Genomic DNA, 20,983 nt, shown 5'->3' with positions numbered 1-20,983 from the left:
GAAAGCTGAAGGCTCTGCCTCCCATTCTACTCTTACAAACCCTAGGAACTACAAGTAAGCCTGCAGTCTGAGAGCGAAGCGCTCTATTGGGGTGATATGGTACTACGAGGTCCCTAAGATAAGATGGGACCTGATTATTCAAAACCTTATAAGTAAGAAGAAGAATTTTAAATTCTATTCTAGAATTAACAGGAAGCCAATGAAGAGAGGCCAATATGGGTGAGATATGCTCTCTCCTTCTAGTCCCCGTCAGTACTCTAGCTGCAGCATTTTGAATTAACTGAAGGCTTTTTAGGGAACTTTTAGGACAACCTGATAATAATGAAAACTATTCATTATTATTAACTACTATTCTACTACTACTATTTTGTTATGTTACAGCCTTATTCCAAGATGGAGTAGATTCATTTTTTTCCTCAAAATTCTACACACAATACCCCATAATGATAATAATATATTGTATTACTGTTTCGGTGCAGAAGGTTCCAGGTTCAAATTCCACCCCTGCCACATTTCTCCATGTAATGTGGAGTTGCATCAGGAAGGGCATCCGGTGTAAAACCTATGCCAATTCAACATGCAGATCCACCTTGGATTTGCTGTGGCGACCCCGAGTGCAAACCAGGGAGCAGCCGAAGGGACTTATCGTTATTACTTTCATATATATATATACACACACACACACACACACACACAGTCTGCCTTGTAAACACTGCTCCAGCTATTTGTTTAAAACAACACTCATACTGTGGCAAAGTGTTGAGGTAGACTAGTTTTAAAATAGTGTTTGATATTTTCAAACACGAAATGATTGTTTAAACATCGAATTTATAGGAAAGTGGTGCTTGCTCTGCTGCCACTGCGACCTGGATAAGCGGTGGCAGCAGATCTATTAACTCAGTACAAAAATATATTAACTAAACACACAATTAGAAAAAAAAAAAAGCTTGTTTCCATTGTGGCCCAACAAAATACTCACAGGCAAACATACTTTCATACATACATACAACCCATAACAGTTAATAAAATAAAATACATAGCAATTTTTTTTCTCAATAATAAATAAATTGATTGATGACTTGATGATGATGGTTTTTCGTTATTTTTAACTGTTTTGAAATATGGGGAAAACTTTTTTGCTTTATTTACAAGGGCAATTTCACAGCATCTGATTAAAATACACTCACATAAAGAGATTCGAAGACATTACTGAAAATAACACAAAGTTCCTCATGTTGGCCGCAGCCTTTACCGATGCAGGCAGAGTTGTTATAAAATTTATTCAGTTATTTTCTTAGCGATTAGCTGCTTGAATGTAACAGTTCACATTCTCTCTCTATTTGTGAACGCGCGTCTAAAATTGAAGTGTGGCGAGGATCGACGCTCGCGAACGCGCACAGGAGGCTTGACGTCACCGAGGCGTCCTGGCTCTGTTGAGCCGCTGCTGCTGGCGAAAAGATGGAAAAATCAGATAGACATCTGTCGATGAATTAACATACAATGACTATTTTTAACAGGCGATTTACATTTGGTAGAAGACAAGGTACTGACACCGAGTTTGGCTCCACCAAACTACGAGAAAGGTAGTTTGTTTGGTGAGTTTTTTTTTTTTTAACCACTGGCTATTGTGTTAGCGTAAAAATCTCATGAATCGGATGAGCTATGGTGAAATAGCGTAGTATTTACGTGCACTTGTAACGACGTTGTGTAGAGCTAGACGTGTGAGTGTGAGAATAAAGGTGAGCGTTGTTGCTTAAAATGAGCAGCGGTTCAAAGAGGTGGAGGAAAATGGTTTTGATGATTATGGGTGTCTCCAAAAGAGCAAGCCCTGAAGAAGAAGGGGATCGTAACGGTGCAGAAACGTTTCGTATGGTGTTCTCCTGCACCACGCTTTGACACGGCATGTAATAAACTTGCTTTTGGATAAACGAGCCTTGTATATATTTAATATGTTGAGGCAGGGAGAAGCTCTTTTTCCTTGCGGTATCCACCGTGGACAGCCCTGCTACTGTTCCCTCCCCTGCTGGTTTTAGTCCACGGCGTCAGAACGTAGGGGAAAAAAAAAGACTTCGAGTTTTAGGATTTGGGTTGTTCATCATAGATCAAACAAACGAGAAATCACGTCTTCACACAATGACATTTTTAAATAGGTCCTGACGTTGGCAGTGGAATTGTCACTGTTTTTGTTAGCCGGTGTGTTAGCTGCTAGCAAGGCCACAGAGACTTCCCGCTGACATGGATGGAATCGGAACCAGAACAGACTTATTCTGCCTGACTCTCACAATAAAATATAAGCCGTGTAATAAATAGACTAGAAGTGCCCTGTTAGACTCAGACATAAACTTTTTATTATTATTATCAGGTTGAACCAGTTTTGTGGTCGAGAAACCTTAAACCAGCTGTTTCAATACTTGTTCACATCTGTGTGTGTGTGTGCGCGCGTGCGTGTAGACAGGCCTTAGAAAACACCAGTCGCAAAATACAATCATCTGAAGCAGTAGTGGCCGAATTTTTTTAAATATTGTTATTCTTTTGTTTAAACTTTAGAATTTGTAGTAAATGTGCAAATATGGATTTTGCAGTAAATGTTAGTCACCCCCTGTTTACATGTTGATTCACATATCAATACACAACAGATAAAACTATGAATGGGTTGGCGCGAGTATATGTCACTTACAGCGAAGTGGCGAATCCGAAGGTGAGAACAAGCTCAGGCTGTATTGCTTGTCTATTGAAGTCAGCTGGCTTGATTTTGTTTCTAACTTGCTGCTAATAGCTCTCATTGCCTGGAATGATGAGATTTATACACCAAGCTGACCTGAAATGAACCATTGTATACATTAAATTTACTTTATTGGTGAGTCTGACCCCTTTGAAATGTGTACATGTATACATGAGTCTGAAATCCGGTCAAATTGTTTAAAAAAGAAAAACTGCTTTTTCAGGGTGGGGTGGGGGGATTGGCTCAGCATTTCTTGGGTACAAATTGTGTGTGGTGGGGGTAGAAAATAGGTTTGGAACCACTGACTTATGGGACATTTTTGACTGCAAAGTTTGACTTTATTTAACCCTTGGTGACCTATATTATCTTGCTTTAAGGGTGTACCATATGTCTCTTTTAAAGGTAAAAACAAATGTTCCAGAATCCCCATTTTGACCTTATTAAGACACATACAGTGAGGAAAATAAGTATTTGAACACCCTGCGATTTTGCACGTTCTTCCACTTAGAAATCATGGAGGGGCTTGAAATTTTCATCTTAGGTGCATGTCCACTGTGAGAGACATAATCTTAAAAAAAAAAAAAAAAAAAAAAAAAACGGAAATCACAATGTATGATTTTTTTTAAGAATTTATTTGTATGTTACTGCTGCAAATAAGTATTTGAATACCTGTGAAAATCAATGTTAATATTTAGTACAGTACCCTTTGTTTGCAATTACAGATGTTTGACGTTTCCTGTAGTTCTTGACCAAGTTTTCACACACACTACAGCAGGGATTTTGGTCCACTCCTCCATACAGATCTTCTCCAAATCTTTCAGGTTTGGAGTTTCAGCTCCCTCCAAAGATTTTCTATTGAGTTCAGGTCTGGAGACTGGCCAGGCCACTCCAGGACCTTGAAACGCTTCTTATGGAGCCCCTCCTTAGTTGCCCGGGCTGTGTGTTTGGGGTCATTGTCATGCTGGAAGACCCAGTCATGACCCATCTTCAGTGCTCTTACTGAGGGAAGGAGGTTGTTTGCCAGAATCTCACAATACATGACCCCATCCATCCTCCCTTCAATACGGTGCAGTCATCCTGTCCCCTTTGCAGAAGAGCACCCCCAGAGTATGATGTTTCCACCCCATCCTTCACTGTTGGGATGGTTTTCTTGGGGTTGTTCTCATCCTCTAAGCATGGTCAGTGGAGTTGATTCCAAAAAGCTCTATTCTGGTCTCATCTGACCACATGACCTCCCATGCCTCCTCTGGATCATCCAGATGGTCACTGGTGAACTTCAAATGGGCCTGGACATGTGCTGGCTTGAGCAGGGGGACCTTGCTGCCCTGCAGGATTTTAAACCATGACAGCATCATGTGTTACTAATGTAATCAATGTGACTGTGGTCCCAACTGTCTTCAGGACATTGACCAGGTCCTCCAGTGTAGTTCTGAGCTTTCTCAGAATCATCCTTACCCCACAAAGTGAGATCTTGCATGGAATCCCAGACCGAGGGAGATTGACAGTCATCTTGTGTTTCTTCCACTTTCTAATAAATAATCATAACAGTTGTTGTCTTCTACCAAGCTGCTTGCCTGTTGTCCTGTAGTCCATCCCAGCTTTGTGCAGGTCTACAGTTTTGTCCCTGGTGCCCTTAGACAGCTCTTTGGTCTTGGCTATGGTCGACAGGTTGGAGTGTGATTGATTGAGTGTGTGAACAGGTGTCTTTTATAAAGGTAACAAGTTCAAACAGGTGCAGTTAATACAGGTAAAGCGTGCAGAATAAGAGGGCTTCTTAAAGAAAAATGAACAGGTCTGTGTGAGCCAGAATTCTTGCTGGTTGGTAGGTGTTCAAATACTTATTTGCAGCAGTAACATACAAATAAATTATAAAAAAAAATCATACATTGTGATTTCTGGATTTTTTTTTTTAGGTTATGTCTCTCACAGACCCCTCCATGATTTCTAAGTGGGAGAACTTGCAAAACTGCAGGGTGTTCAAATACTTATTTTCCTCACTGTATATAGCAGGTTGACTGAAATGACTGGAGATTGTTTCAAAACCTTTTGAGTAATCTTGCTAACCAAAAAAATGAGTAGTCACAAGTGCCATGTGTGTATGTACACATAACATCTGTGATGATGTAATAATATGGTTTTTGTCTGCTACCACTATGAATAACAAACTTCATATTGTTTCTTCACAGATTGATGTTACATCCTGCAGTATTAGATGGGACAAGTCTGCTTGGAAGAACAACATCCAGTCACCACTGTTTGCTACTAAAAGTGGAGGACATCAGATCTCAAATTTATCATAAACATTGTGTCCACTTTTCCCAGTTGAACCACAATCAACACTGCTTATTCACATAACAGTTGATTGTCCTAACCACAAAATTAGCAAGAATTTATACAAGTAGACCAAGTTTAGGTTTGCTGTCCGCTCTTTTATTCTATTTGTCATAAGATGTATGGTAGTGCCCGCTCTGTTGGCAGAGGAGATGCCAACCATAGTGGAGGGAGAGATGGAGGTGGTAGTGGCAATCAAGGATCTGGCCGTTCTCCACGCCTTCCTCGCTCTCCTCGGATGGGACACCGCCGCACCAACAGCACTGGAGGCAGCGGAGGTGGTCCTGGAGGAGCAGGAGGCAAGACTCTTTCCATGGAGAATATCCAGTCCCTCAATGCTGCATACGCCACCTCAGGACCCATGTACCTGAGTGATAATGAGGTTGCCATGCCAGGTGACCATCTTCCTAAAAGTGGTGGGACAGTAACAACTATAGGGAGACAGAGGGTAACGTATGCGTCAAGGAGCAGTGGCAGTAGTGGTGTGGCCTCCAGCACCCCCAACATTGCCACCTCAGTGCCTGCCAATGCTGTGCTGCCTGCAGGCATGATTGCAGGTGATGCGCTGGCCTTTGGAGATCACCACATGGCCTCCACTGTTCCCCATTCTTTACGTCAGGCCAGAGACAACACCATACTCGATCTACAGGCCCAACTCAAAGAGGTATTTTGCTCAGGGTTCACATCCAGTTGCAGAATCACACCATGTGTAATTTTACATGGAGATTGGACATTTAGCAGGCCAAATGCATTAATGTGTTGCTGTTCTCTGCTACTCTCACAGGTTCTGCGAGAGAATGAAATGCTGCGAAGAGAAGTAGAAGTTAAAGAGAGCAAGCTTAGCTCTTCCATGAATTCCATCAAGACCTTTTGGAGCCCTGAATTAAAGAAGGAGCGAGCTCTTAGGAAGGATGAGGTTTCTAAGATTACTGTGTGGAAGGAACAATACCGTGTGATTCAAGATGAGGCACAGGTGAGTGCTCCCACAATGACATAATTAAACCCTTGTTTAAAGGAGAACTAAGTAACTTTTTGTCCTTAATTTTACAGTTTGAGAGTAATTGTAATGGCTAAATGACTTGTTTTGGGGAGAATGGGCCCTCTCTCTCTCCCAACAGCAGATAACCAACCTTGCAACTTCAGAAACAGCAAAATTATACATATTAGGTAGATCATTATACATATTAGGTAGATCATTTTTAAGGCATACAAAATAGTGTTCATAAATTTATTTTCTCTTTTTAAAGCTGAAAGTATACGTACATGAATATATGATATGAACATTAGGGCCCTGTCACACTTAGCATGAATGAGCACAAATTAAGGCGAATCAGGCCGAATTGGGGGGCAAACTTCTAGGTGTAGTCAGGAGGGACAGACATTCGGATGACCATGTATGAATGCTGTACGACTACTTCCAATGTGGGCGATTCGACTGATTTGTGGTGTGTGTGCGCACAATCACAGTCCAGACATAGTTGGAGAACAGTACAAATACACCGAATGCTGTTAGAATGCACTAACATTATAAATAAAGATTGCCACCTGATATCTAAAAGTCCGGAGGGCAAACACGTGAAGAGGAGGGTGTGCACCAGTACTGTGTCTGCCCTTTGCACAAGACCTGCCTATACTGGACTGGATTCATGTTATGTGTCAAAGCTGCCATTCGCAAGTCCCCACTCACTCACCCACCCATGCACCCACTCACTCATTCATTCACTCACTCACTCACTCACTGCCTTGCTCTCTCACTCCGTCCCTCGCACGCACTGACCTTTCAGCAGGGCACTCAGAATGAACATGTGTGCCCCACACATGATGGACTGTCAGCACTGTGCCATCGGACTTTACAAGGTGCATGGCGCAGCGCGGCGATGTGATGATTTGCAGCACACAGAGGGGCTGTGTGTTGCGCTGTCTGGCTGGATGGCACGCATTGCGCTGCGGCACAGTGCATCATATGGAATATATATTTGGTGGTGGACGTGGCAGTTGCTGTCACCAGTTGGCTCATCACAGGATGACATGGATTTTATCTCATGGCCCAGGCTGCCTCAGCCTGCCTGGACTCATCAGACCACAGCACACTTTTCCACTTTGCATCTGTCCATTTCAAATGAGCTTGGGCCCAGAGAAGGCGGTAGTGTTTCTGGATGTTGTTGTTCATTGGAATTGGGGTTGTAGTATGCACCTTCTGACCAACAGAAATAGGCCGCAATTCTTCTTGAGCTGCAGTTGCTTTTTCGATGTCATCCCAGCCTCATTGTGTTAATGTCACTGTTTTCGTTACCAAGTAGAGGTTTTCCACAGAACACACAGCTATTCACTTGGACTGGATATGTTTCTGACTACCATCAAAATAAACACTTTTTAGAATGTACTCTACATGATGATGTGATGGATGGACGCAGGCCTCGCATCCCAGGGCGCTGGAGGACACCCTGCCAATGACTGTGTGCTCATCTCAGTTATGCACTTTGTTTTGATGCTATTCTGGTTTTTGTGTTTCCCGTTTCTTCAGCTTGGTAAAAACTTTGTAACTGTTAGAATGGCCTAAGCAGTGGGTCACCCCTTTGAGTCTGGTCTGCTTGAGGTCACACATACACACACATACACACACACAGATTGCTTCACTTTGATGCCTGCTGTCATTTTCATATCACTGCAATGAAATCTCCCACCACTCGTTCCAAAAAAACAAAAAACACAGTCTGTATTGTATTAAAATTTTGGTTTACTCTGCAGTCTGGCAGCCAAATCCACATTCAAGCAGAAATGAATTATTTCAAGAGATATTGATGAAATTATATTAAAATAGAATAAGACTGCATGGTGTTTGCAGACTGGTATCGTTCCGGTACACAATAGTGGAGCGAGCTGGAGTGAAAAATAAGGTGACTGTCTGCATTTCTTCTAATATGCTGACCCATGCGTGCTCTGGCCACAATCCAACCTCTGCGCTTGTATGTCACACCGACCCTGACCTCTGTTAAATACTACATCATATACATCTGACTGTTCATAGTTTTGCATTTTTGAACATGTTAAAATGTTTGCGATAGTTCAAAATCACCTACATTGCTACCACAGATTACACCCATTCTTAGGCCCTGATTGAATATCAGATTTTTTTTTTTTTTTTTTGTATTGTATTTATTTAATTATTCTTTTGTGCCAACAACGTACACATTTTTATGTCAAGTATCAGCTGTGGGAGCCCAGTTTAACAGGAATTAGCTAATGCTGGGACTCAGAAAATGTAGAAGTAGAGGGAAATATTTAATCTGTAATTCAAGATACCTTTACAGTTTGTTAAATGGTAGATTGAATGCATTTCTCCATCTGAATCAGAATTTCAAAGTGCTTTACAATGATGCCTCACATTCACCCGTACACACACACTCATGTCAGTTTTGGTTTAAATGCTGTTGTAAATGCAATAACAGAGATCAGATTCAATTTCTGATCCATTACTGAGCCAATTCTGATGTCGCATAAAGGTCAGAGCATTTAACGGCATTGTTGCGGATGATGGTTTAGTAAGTTGTAGCATATTAACATTAAACAGTTTATTGGTCAATCCTTTAATGTGATTTATTATGTGTAGGAAGTGCTACTTATTTAGAGTATTTTGTATTACATTGGTTTGACCGGGAAAGTGTATGGGGGCTTTATGGCTGAATTCATTATACTGGCAGATATGCCTGGACCAGGTAGCTCAAAATTGAGCTCAGGTGCATCCTGTATCCATTGATCATCCTTGAGATGTTTCTACATCTTGACTGCGTCTACCTGGGGTAAATTCCGTTGATTGGACATGATTTGGAAAGGCACACACCAGTCTTCATATAAGGTCCCACAGTTGACAGTGCATGTCAGACTACAAACCAAGCATGAAGTCAAAAGAATTGTCTGTAGACCTCTGAGACACAATTGTCTGGAGACACAAATCTGGGGAAGGGTACAGAAACATTTCTGCTACTTTGAAGGTCCCAATGAGCACAGTGGCCTCCCTCATCTGTAAGTGGAAGACGTTTGGATCCACCAGAACTCTTCCTAAATCTTGTCGCCCATCTAAACTGAGCAATCAGGGGAGAATTGCCTAAGTCAGGGAGGTGACAAAGAACAAGATGGTCACTCTGTCAGAGCTCCAACATTCCTCTGTGAACCTTCCAGAAGGACAACCATCTCTGCAGCAATCCACCAATCAGGCGTGTATGGTAAAGTGGCCAGACGGAAGCCACTCCTTAGTAATATGCACATGGCAGCTCACCTGGAGTTTGCCAAAAGGCACCTGAAGGACTCTCAGACCATGAGAAACAAAATTCTGTGGTTTGATGAGACAAAGATTGAACTCTGTGGTGTGAATGCCAAGCATCATGTTTGTAGGAAACCAGGCACCATCCCTACAGTGAAGCATGGTGGCAGCATCATGCTGTGGGGATGTTTTTCAGTGGCAGGAACTGGGATCTAATACATTTGCAAAAAAAACAAACAAACAAAAAAACTTTTTTTCATGTTGTCATTATGGGGTGTTGTGACTAGAATTTTGAGGGGAAAATGAATTTCATCCATTTTGTAATCAAGCTGTAAGATAAAATGTGGAAAAAGTGAAGCGCTGTGAATACTTGCCGGATGCACGGTATTTCTGTCAGGCTGTAAAACACCATTATTATCACAGAATGGAGGTAAATAGTGTTTGATGAGGTTGTTTAAAGAGCTCTTCCTGCAATTTTATGTTTTTTTTCCCCAAGTTTGTGAAAATACCATTTTTTAAAACACTTTTTCAAGAGTGAGTTTGGTGTCATTGGTGCATAAACAGCAATAGAAAGAAAAGGAAAAAGTACTTCTGTAAGAAGTAAAGAGGTCAAATTGACAAATAGGCAAAACTATGTTCACTTTCAAATAAATATAACATAGTGGAATGGGGCTGTGGAAAGACATGCAGATGTACAGTACCTTTCAGTACAGGGATGATCAATCTGTACTTTGTGGGAGTTGGGGGGGAAGTTAAGGAGGAGGAGTTAGCAAAGTTAAACATTGATGCAAAATTATACAGGAGGAGGAGAAGATGGACTCAATGATGGCAGTGTAAAAGTTCACCATCATTGATTTTGGCAGGTTGAGCTTCCTTACCTGCTGCAAGAAGTACATCCTCTGTTGTGCTCTCTTGATGAGAGAGCTGACGTTCAGCTCCCTCATCAATATTCATTTAAGCATACTGGCACCTGTCATTGAAGGAATGTTGCTCCTTGATTTAAATTATCATTGCATATTATAATAAAAGGAAAAACAACAGATTATGTTTGAGCTTGCACCTGGTTTTGTTGATCTCCGTTGATCAAATAGAGCTTAAGCTGTTCTGTTAGTGGAATTCCCAGTCATGGCATGGGAAAATCACAACAAATATGGCTGCTTTTGATGTTCACTCTTGTGTAGGTAGAAGACTGAGTGTTCATTTTATGGCACAAAACATGACACTGTAGTATTGTCTAGGCAAAATGTAAATGGGTAGTTTTTGTAACATTTGTCACTTTTATTTGGATAAAAAGAGGAAATTCTTGAAGAAAATGAAGTATTCAGTGGGTCTGCTGTTGTCTCTCCTTATCCAACCTCTTTTAGCTGTCTTTATGCAAATTTTGGGGATTGTGTGATGCGTAACCACTCAGAAAAACACTTGCAGATGTAGATTGAGATTTGTAAGCTTTTGATGATTTTTCCACAGCTTGGCATGACAACCTCATTGTCCCTCAGGTACATAGGTCCTTAATGTTTTTACTATACATTTTCTACCAGAACTGCTTCCAATGAGCGAATTATCATTATTTTCACATAACTTGCTTTGTCTGAAGACCAGTCCAAAATCCAAAGGTATTATGCAGTGATAAGGTAGCATACTCTTTAATGAAAAGAAGGAATCTTTCTTTTACTGTGCATCTTAATGGGTGGACAGATCTGTATAATTTGCTGGTTTCACTCCTGCTGAGTCACAGAATTGCATTGGAGGCTAATCTCCAGTAATACCCGGCTAGCACAAGGCTAATCAGTGGTTATTGTAATTTAAAGATGTCTGCTTTCGTATGACGGTCAGCCTCCCTCACAGCCAGCCACGCGTGTTATAGACAACACACGTGCACACACAGAGGGAGAGGCATGAGTGTTCAGCTAATTTCACTTTGTTGGAGATATATATATATATATATATATATATATATATATATATATATATATATAACCCCTGGCAAAAATTATGGAATCACCGGCCTCGGAGGATGTTCATTCAGTTGTTTAATTTTGTAGAAAAAAAAGCGGATCACAGACATGACACAAAACTAAAGTCATTTCAAATGGCAACTTTCTGGCTTTAAGAAACACTATAAGAAATCAAGAAAAAAAGATTGTGGCAGTCAGTAACGGTTACTTTTTAGACCAAGCAGAGGAAAAAAATATGGAATCACTCAATTCTGAGGAAAAAATTATGGAATCACCCTGTAAATTTTCATCCCCAAAACTAACACCTGCATCATATCAGATCTGCTCGTTAGTCTGCATCTAAAAAGGAGTGATCACACCTTGGAGAGCTGTTGCACCAAGTGGACTGACATGAATCATGGCTCTAACACGAGAGATGTCAATTGAAACAAAGGAGAGGATTATCAAACTCTTAAAAGAGGGTAAATCATCACGCAATGTTGCAAAAGATGTTGGTTGTTCACAGTCAGCTGTGTCTAAACTCTGGACCAAATACAAACAACATGGGAAGGTTGTTATAGGCAAACATACTGGTAGACCAAGGAAGACATCAAAGCGTCAAGACAGAAAACTTAAAGCAATATGTCTCAAAAATCGAAAATGCACAACAAAACAAATGAGGAACGAATGGGAGGAAACTGGAGTCAACGTCTGTGACCGAACTGTAAGAAACCGCCTAAAGGAAATGGGATTTACATACAGAAAAGCTAAACAAAAGCCATCATTAACACCTAAACAGAAAAAAAACAAGGTTACAATGGGCTAAGGAAAAGCAATCGTGGACTGTGGATGACTGGATGAAAGTCATATTCAGTGATGAATCTCGAATCTGCATTGGGCAAGGTGATGATGCTGGAACTTTCGTTTGGTGCCGTTCCAATGAGATTTATAAAGATGACTGCCTGAAGAGAACATGTAAATTTCCACAGTCATTGATGATATGGGGCTGCATGTCAGGTAAAGGCACTGGGGAGATGGCTGTCATTACATCATCAATAAATGCACAAGTTTATGTTGATATTTTGGACAATTGAAAGGATGTTTGGGGATGATGAAATCATTTTCAAGATGATAATGCATCTTGCCATAGAGCAAAAACTGTGAAAACATTCCTTGCAAAAAGACACATAGGGTCAAGGTCATGGCATAGGGTCAATGTCAACGAGCAGATCTGATTTGATGCAGGTGTTAGTTTGGGGGATGAAAATTTACAGGGTGATTCCATAATTTATTCCTCAGAATTGAGTGATTCCATATTTTTTTCCTCTGCTTGGTCTAAAAAAGTAACCGTTACTGACTGTCACAATCTTTTTTTCTTGATTTCTTATAGTGTTTCTTAAAGCCAGAAAGTTGCCATTTGAAATGACTTTAGTTTTGTGTCATGTCTGTGATCTGCTTTATTTCTACAAAATTAAACAACTGAATGAACATCATCCGAGGCCAGTGATTCCATAATTTTTGCCAGGGGTTGTATATATATTCATTCTCATTGGCAGAGGTGCCTGAATGTTATTTTTTTTCTTGAGATGGAATAAACAAAGGGGAAAAAAAACCCTTCATGAAACTGCCTCCAGATCACACACAGGACTGCTTCATTTTAAGATCTCCGTCACACATAGCACGAATGAGGCTGAATGGCGTCTGAATGACGAATCGACCCACAGCCGAAAAGTGTCGAGGTTGCAGTCTGAAAACGTCAGACAGCAGTCTCAGAACAGTCAACACGGGCGGACCCATTACCGTGGCTACCTCGAATGTTTTTCACATGTGCAAAACACTCGTGACGCAGTCCGGTGAGACACCCATTGAACGACAGTTAATATGCAGTGTGAGCCCAATCCACTGCAATCTACATATTCGTATGGCGTCATAACAGCATTCGGAATAATCTGGTTGCGGTAGGAGAACCCCTAAATGGATCGGCACGTCAGAGCCTGCCGGAAAAGGAATTGTTGATATGCAATATGTATGTGGCACGTATTCATCATATGAAGTGGACATGGACATCAAACCGAAAGCACATCTGTTGCTGTAGGTCAATGCATCATTGTGCGCATTAGAGGCTCGGCGCGGCACCCGCAACGCAGCTGAGCGGGATGTCACCCCGTAATACATGTTATGACATGTTCACCATCTAACTCTGCCGGAGGAATGACGATGGAACTGTTTTGCCAGCCCATGACACCGTAACTAAACATGTAAACTCATTTCCAGTAAGGCCCCAGGTGCGTGTCACAGTGCAGGGCGGACACCAACCAGGAACTGCAGCCTGTGGTTAAGTCCCTCTTGCCCCCGCTGCACCGTGTGCTGACATCAGCTCACAAATGCCTCGTCCAACACAGCATAAATATATCCAGTGTCAGGCGCTGTGTATATCCCAGAGTAGCTGTGTTCTCTCACCTGCACAACTGCCTTGACATGCTTGAGCTCCAGGTCATAAACAAACCGCAACAAATGTCTGCTTTCCACCGCATTGTCACTTTTTTTTTTTTGCATTTTCACTTTGTTTCCCGTGTAATTTGCCCACAAACGTAGACAGGGATGTCCCCATATGTAGGATTATTGCATTATGTGTCATATTTTAACCCTTTAGTGCCCGCCCTCAAACGAGACTTCGCTGCTCAGTTGTCTATAGCTGTTAATCTCTCTGTGCCAACATGAAAGGGGTTTATTTGACAGGACTGACAACACACATTACACTGGGGAAAATCCATGAGGCTAGCTACAGAAAGAGGATTATAGATTTACATAAGTCAGGAATGTCTCATGGAGCAGATCCTAAACAACTGCAGATTCCAAGATCATTAGTTCAAACAATTGTCCATACTGTAAGTACAAGTTACTGTAGCCACCTTTCAAAGTCTGGCAGAAGACCCAAATTGTCACCCTCAGCAACCAAAGAGAAATTGGTTTGGATGTCCAGGAACAACCCAAGAACCACAAAGGCACAGGCATGCCATGATTTGGAAGCTGCTGAGAGACCAGTATCACTTTTGAAAGTTCAGCAAATATTACATGGCTATGGACTGAGACCCACCTGTCTAAGAAAGAAGCCCCTGCTCTGAAATTGGCACCTCCAGGCTTGATTATCATTCCTTGATGATTACTAAAGTTTGCAGCTGACCACATAGACAAAGGGAAAACATTCTGGAGGAAGGTTTTATGGTAAAGTGAGAGAAAGGCTGAGTTGTTGAATGTTCTTGAAGACAATGTTTTTGTTAGGCCACAACGACCATGAGCAGTAAAAGTGAAACATTCATCACCAGGAACACTGTACCAACTGTTAGGTATGTTGGTGGGAACGTCATACTCTGTGGCTGTTTTGCTGCCAGTTGATCTTTTGCCCAAAGTGAATGAAATAAAGAATGAACTGCAACTTGGACACAATTAGGTGTTCTAACAGGACAATGACCCCAAACACACATTAAAGTTGTTTCTGGAATGGATAAAGCAGGCAGATATTGCATTTATTGGCCTTCTCAACATAATGACCTCAACCCTGCGAAAATATCTAGATTGTGCTTAGAAGTCAGGTCCACTCCAGGAAACCAGAACATTTAATTGGACTGTATCGATTCTACCAATAAGAATAGTAAGATGTCCAGCCAAAATTCTGCCAGAAGCTTGTTGATAATGGCCACAAACATCTTAGTGGAGGTGACACTTGATAAGGAAGACTGTTGTGCCAGTTACTGCTTTTAATGGACTTGCTTTTATCTAGCCATCCTAGAGAATTATGGTTTATCCATTATTTCTTCATTGTGTTGAGAATAAGTGTCTTTTGACAGATAATAGCAGGACCATTGAAAGTGGTATTGGTCTCGTGGAGTTGTCCAAAGGACTGGGACACTTAAAAATTAGGTGCTGTTGACTTTTGACCCTGTCTGTATATTTGTGATTTTATGTGTTGATTTCAGAAACCTAAAATAAATTAAAACTTTGAGTACTTGCAATATTTTCCTTTGTAGAAAGAACAGGTCAAATCAATAATTGAATCAAAGTGTTGCTCTAACATTCATGTGCACGATGAGCGTATGTAAACATCTGACCACCACTGTATGCACACTGACCACAGCATTCCATAAAGCTCTACAAGTCATCAGTTATCCTCTGTAATAAATGACTGCTGTGTACTCTGAGCATTTTTTGTTGTAATGTGACCGTCATCTTTCTTTTCTATTACAACAGGATGGATTCTCACCTAAATATCATCAGTTCTTTGTCACATCTATACAACCCCTGGCAATAATTATGGAATCACTGGCCTCGGAGGATGTTCATTCTGTTGTTTAATTTTGTAGAAAAAAAGCAGATCACAGACATGACACAAAACTAAAGTCATTTCAAATGGCAACTTTCTGGCTTTAAGAAACACTATAAGAAATCAAGAAAAAAAATTGTGGCAGTCAAACGGTTACTTTTTTAGACCAAGCAGAGGGAAAAAAATATGGAATCACTCAATTCTGAGGAAAAAATTATGGAATCACCCTGTAAATTTTCATCCCCAAAACTAACACCTGCATCAAATCAGATCTGCTCGTTAGTCTGCATTTAAAAAGGAGTGATCACACCTTGGAGAGCTGTTGCACCAAGTGGACTGACATGAATCATGGCTCCAACATGAGAGATGTCAACTGAAACAAAGGAGAGGATTATCAAACTCTTAAAAGAGGGTAAATCATCACGCAATGTTGCAAAAGATGTTGGTTGTTCACAATCAGCTGTGTCTAAACTCTGGACCAAATACAAACAACATGGGAAGGTTGTTAAAGGCAAACATACTGGTAGACCAAGGAAGACATCAAAGCGTCAAGACAGAAAACTTAAAGCAATATGTCTCAAAAATCGAAAATGCACAACAAAACAAATGAGGAACGAATGGAAGGAAACTGGAGTCAACGTCTGTGACCGAACTGTAAGAAACCGCCAAAAGGAAAAGGGATTTACATACATAAAAGCTAAACGAAAGCCATCATTAACACCTAAACAGAAAAAAACAAGGTTACAATGGGCTAAGGAAAAGCAATCGTGGACTGTGGATGACTGGATGAAAGTCATACTCAGTGATGAATCTTGAATCTGCATTTGGCAAGGTGATGATGCTGGAACTTTTGTTTGGTGCTGTTCCAATGAGATTTATAAAGATGACTGCCTGAAGAGAACATGTAAATGTCCACCGTCATTGATGATATGGGGCTGCATGTCAGGTAAAGGCATTGGGGAGATGGCTGTCATTACATCATCAATAAATGCACACGTTTACTTTGATATTTTGGACACTTTTCTTATCCCATCAATTGAAAGGATGTTTGGGGATGATGAAATCATTTTTCAAGATGATAATGCATCTTGCCATAGAGCAAAAACTGTGAAAACATTCCTTGCAAAAAGACACATAGGGTCAATGTCATGGCCTGCAAATAGTCTGGATCTTAATCCAATTGAAAATCTTTGGTGGAAGTTGAAGAAAATGGTCCATGACAAGGCTCCAACCCGCAAAGATGATCTGGCAACAGCAATCAGAGAAAGTTGGAGCCAGATTGATGAAGAGTACTGTTTGTCACTCATTAAGTACATGCCTCAGAGACTGCAAGCTGTTATAAAAGCCAGAGGTGGTGCAACAAAAGACTAGTGATGTGTTGGAGCGTTCTTTTGTTTTTCATGATTCCATAATTTTTTCCTCAGAATTGAGTGATTCCATATTTTTTTTCCCTCTGCTTGGTCTAAAAAAGTAACCGTTACTGACTGCCACAATTTTTTTTCCTGATTTCTTATAGTGTTTCTTAAAGCCAGAAAGTTGCCATTTGAAATGACTTTAGTTTTGTGTCATGTCTGTGATCTGCTTTTTTTCTACAAAATTAAACAACTGAATGAACATCCTCCGAGGCCGGTGATTCCATAATTTTGCCAGGGGTTGTATATCCAGATACGGCTGCACAATTATGTAATCTCATTGTAATTGTGATGTCAACCTGTGGAATTATACAGTCATTAAATTAAAATAAATAAAAAATAGTAAAAAAAAAAAATCATGCTGCACTGCTGTGATCCATGTGTGCACTTTGCAATTAAAATGCAGATGTTTTCCCCTCCTCCATCAGATGGTGCAGACTTTTATACATGTTTGACAAATGGTAAATGTCTCAGTCCAGAGGGTTTTTTTAGACACGTCAAAAAAAAAAAAGAAATTCCCTTGTGACTCCTGCATGCTCCTGTTCTGTCCATGTGTGTCAGATGCCTGCTTATCAGCTTTTCTCAAGGACATACATTGGTATAAATCATTTTCATGTGGAACTAAGCAGGATTGAATTAAAGTCTAAAATGTGACTGTTTGAACCATGGATTTTTGTGCTGATACAGCACACCGATTAAAGCTCATTGAAGCTTGTTCATTGCTGAATGATCATTAAATGAACTCTTGTAGTTGTAGTTGTAGGTGATGGTCTAGTGGTTAAGGCATTGGGCTTGAGACCAGAAGATCCTGGGTTCAAACACAGCCTGACTGGAAAATCACTAAGGGCCCTTGGGCAAGGTCTTTAATCCCCTATTGCTCCCGGTGTGTAGCGAGCGCCTTGTATGGCAGCACCCTGACATTTACATTATTTGTAAAGCGGTTTGAGCGTCTGATTCAGATGGAAAAGCGCTATATAAATGCAGCCCATTTACAATTTATTTGAGGTTGTTTTATGTTATTACATCTGACATTCCACTGTTCTGTGAGTGTTTTCACAAACATTATAATGCTATAAACAACATTTGGGTCTGACACAGCTGGTTTGAAACCTCTGGTACATATGTAACAGTAATACACCCCAAATGCTTAAATTTTACCTCACATTATTAAGATCACCCCCTCTAAAAAACAATCCAGGGTTTCCAAGTCTATTCCAGAGGTGAAAATCTCTACATCACATAACTATTTCATATATTAACCAAGTTTCTAAAAACAATGTTAAATAGTTTGTAGTGGTTTTTGCACATCAAGCTTTGATCAAGAAGGAAATAGTCAGGTCCAGTAGTATTTGGACAGTGTGGCCGTTTTTGTAATGTTGTCTCTGTACAACACCACAGAGTTGAAATGAAACAATCAGCGGTGTGGATTTTGTGTGTGTTGTATGTGTGTGTCTTACAAGAATTAGCAGTGTCAGTTAGCTCAGTCAAATCATCATGTCGTGTCGTTTGTGTGTGTGTGTGTGTGGGGAGTGGTACCAAACGTACGGAACCAAATTTGCACTCTAAATAGAACCAAACCTCACTCTAAATGCAATGCAACACAAATGGATTAATTAATCCATGTCAAGTGACATACAAAGCACCAATCAAATGACAAGGATCCACTCAGCTGTTATAAAAGGCCATTTACAGCACTGTGTACATTTTCTCCAATCACAGCCCTCCTTTCTCCACAGTCACTCAGTTTTTGTGAACTGCTTAATCCAGACAGATACACAATACAGTGCTAGATTGTTTGTATTAATGACTGAGACGTGAAGTCAAGACACATTCAGTGACTTGTAATGTTCATGTAGCCATCCCTCAACTTGTCTAAAGAAAAATGGTAAATGGACTGCATTTATATAGCACTTTTCCATCTGCATCAGATGCTCAAAGTGCTTTACAATAATGCCTCACATTCACCTCGATGTGAGGCTGCTGCCATACAAGGTACTCACTACACACCAGGAGCAACTATGGGATTAAGGACCTTGCCCAAAGGCCCTTAGTGATTTTCCAGTCAGGCTGGGATTTGAACCGAGGATCCTCTGGTCTCAAGCCCAACGCTTAACCACTAGGCCATCACCTCCCCTGTAATGTCTGTAAAAGTATTTTCTGTTAACAGTAATCAGTACGAGTATATCCAATGATTTTTGTGGAAAAAAGTGATTGTAATTCCTAAATGGTTCATGTGATATTTTTGTTTAACCTCTTGATTTAATGCCAAAAGTCAACATTACAAACACATGTTGATTGTTTCCATTTTCACTCAAATTACAGATATTGTCACTGCTCAAATACTTATTAACCTGACTGCAGCATTAGAAGATCATACATTTTCCCATATTCACTATTTCCCACAATAATCGTAATATGATTTTGTTCAAATCATGCAGCCATATCCAGAGCAGGGTTTGGGGTTAGCTGGAGTTTATCCTGGTGTACACTGGGCAAAAAGAGGAATATACAATGCACAGGACACCAGTCCATCACACGGCTAAAACGCATATGCAGACGGCCCTTCTTAGTTCCTACCACATGTACTGTATGATCTTCTGTAGTCTGTATACCCTGAGGGCAGTGTGAGTCTGTTTGTACCTTAAAGACACCATCTGTAAAATAAGATGGCATGCCTTATGGCATTAGGAGTGACATGGCACATTATTAGAATCAGGACTGTTTTTGGGCCAGTGTAAAATTCTTTTATGACATCACCTTTACTTTCTCTGCTCTGAAATGTCTGAATTTTGTCTCCTCTCAGGCAAAGATGTTGCTAACATGGGGAGTAGAGGAAGAGAAAAGGTGTGTGCATGTGTGTGCATGTGTGTTGAGGGCTGGATCAGTACTTTCACAGCAGTGAGTCAGCCTTAGTCATGGGGTGGAAAGGGAGGGTTAGTGAGAAGAGAGGTGAGAGTATTGGTGGGAAGAGATGGGGGAAGAGCTGCCTGAGAAGAATAGTGTGTAAAATCAGGAAGGAGAGAAGAGAATAACAAAGGAAGAAGTGGAGGAGTAGGACAGAAAGAAGCGAAGGCAAACAATGACTTCGGTCTTTGTTCTGTTGTCTGAGGCGTTTGCAGCTGCTTCAGAGCAGAGTAAAATGCGGCCTTCTGTTGTAGTCTCACTGTAGCTCCGCGAAGAGTCTGTGGCGTCAGATGCCACAAACAGTGAAAAACTATACTGGGATGATTGTGTTTCACTGCTTGTCTTTCTCTGGACACGAAACATTACACTGGTCACAAAGCCTAGCTGTTGGTGTGCATGTGTCACACAATCACTATATTTCACACAAGTGTGTGTGTATGTGTGTGTACATAGGTCTCTCATATAGGAATTGGGGAAAAATACACCTCAAACTCCAAAATACACAACTACAATAAAATTGCACAGATTAAATTGGAAAACTTTACACTCTGTCACCAGGAATTTGTTCTCCTTTTATATCAGTTGCATTAAGATTAGATTCTAGAATTTGTTTTAATGTTGATTCTTTTTAAAGCTCATTCTTCATTATTGTAACATAAGACCATTTTTACCTCTGCCAGTGAAATAGGGCAGAATTTATGTTTTCGCTCCTGTTTGTCTGTTTGTGAACAGCCTGCAACCCACAATTTGTCATATATCATTCTGACATTTTCACACAGGATTCATATCCTGATGGGCAATAACTGATTTAATTTTCAAGGTCAAAGGTCAGTCAGGAAAAATCTTGGAAAATGGGGGAAAAAAAATCCCTATCCTTTTAACATTGAACAGATTTCCAAACATTCATAAATCAAAAAACGATCAAATTTATTTAGTATTTGAAAGCGGTATGGAGGATGGTCTCCTTTATTGTCTGACAATGTTTGATCCAGATCTGATCCGGATTACAGATTTTGTGGTCATTTAAATTTAACATTGAAAACCCCATTTAATGTACATTTTATATTATATCTTAAACAAACATGCCCCAAACACTCT

General features: G+C 40.5%; 1 protein-coding gene across 12 annotated transcripts in view; it reads left to right on the top strand.

The window, feature by feature from the left end:
- The first annotated feature begins 1,386 nt into the window (after positions 1-1,386).
- The window catches only part of LOC117515923 (ELKS/Rab6-interacting/CAST family member 1-like), a 47,476-nt gene continuing 27,879 nt past the window's right edge, over positions 1,387-20,983 (top strand). For 8 of the 12 annotated variants that reach the window (XR_004562262.1, XR_004562261.1, XR_004562259.1 and 5 more), the window contains exons 1-3: positions 1,388-1,595; positions 4,909-5,717; positions 5,838-6,026. Coding sequence is in view for 8 of the 12 variants with exons in the window: in XM_034176709.1 (XP_034032600.1) it covers positions 5,172-5,717; positions 5,838-6,026 (735 nt within the window). In the remaining 4 variants the exon portion in view is untranslated. Of the gene's footprint in view, positions 1,596-4,908; positions 5,718-5,837; positions 6,027-20,983 lie in introns of all 12 variants that reach the window. The other 4 variants (XM_034176705.1, XM_034176703.1, XM_034176704.1 and 1 more) reach the window with 2 other exon arrangements.

The sequence above is a fragment of the Thalassophryne amazonica genome, chromosome 8, assembly GCF_902500255.1.
Source record: "Thalassophryne amazonica chromosome 8, fThaAma1.1, whole genome shotgun sequence".
NCBI classification, from domain to species: Eukaryota; Metazoa; Chordata; class Actinopteri; order Batrachoidiformes; family Batrachoididae; genus Thalassophryne; species Thalassophryne amazonica.
Note: the sequence above shows the minus strand (reverse complement) of the source record. Positions and strands in the feature narration are given on the sequence as shown.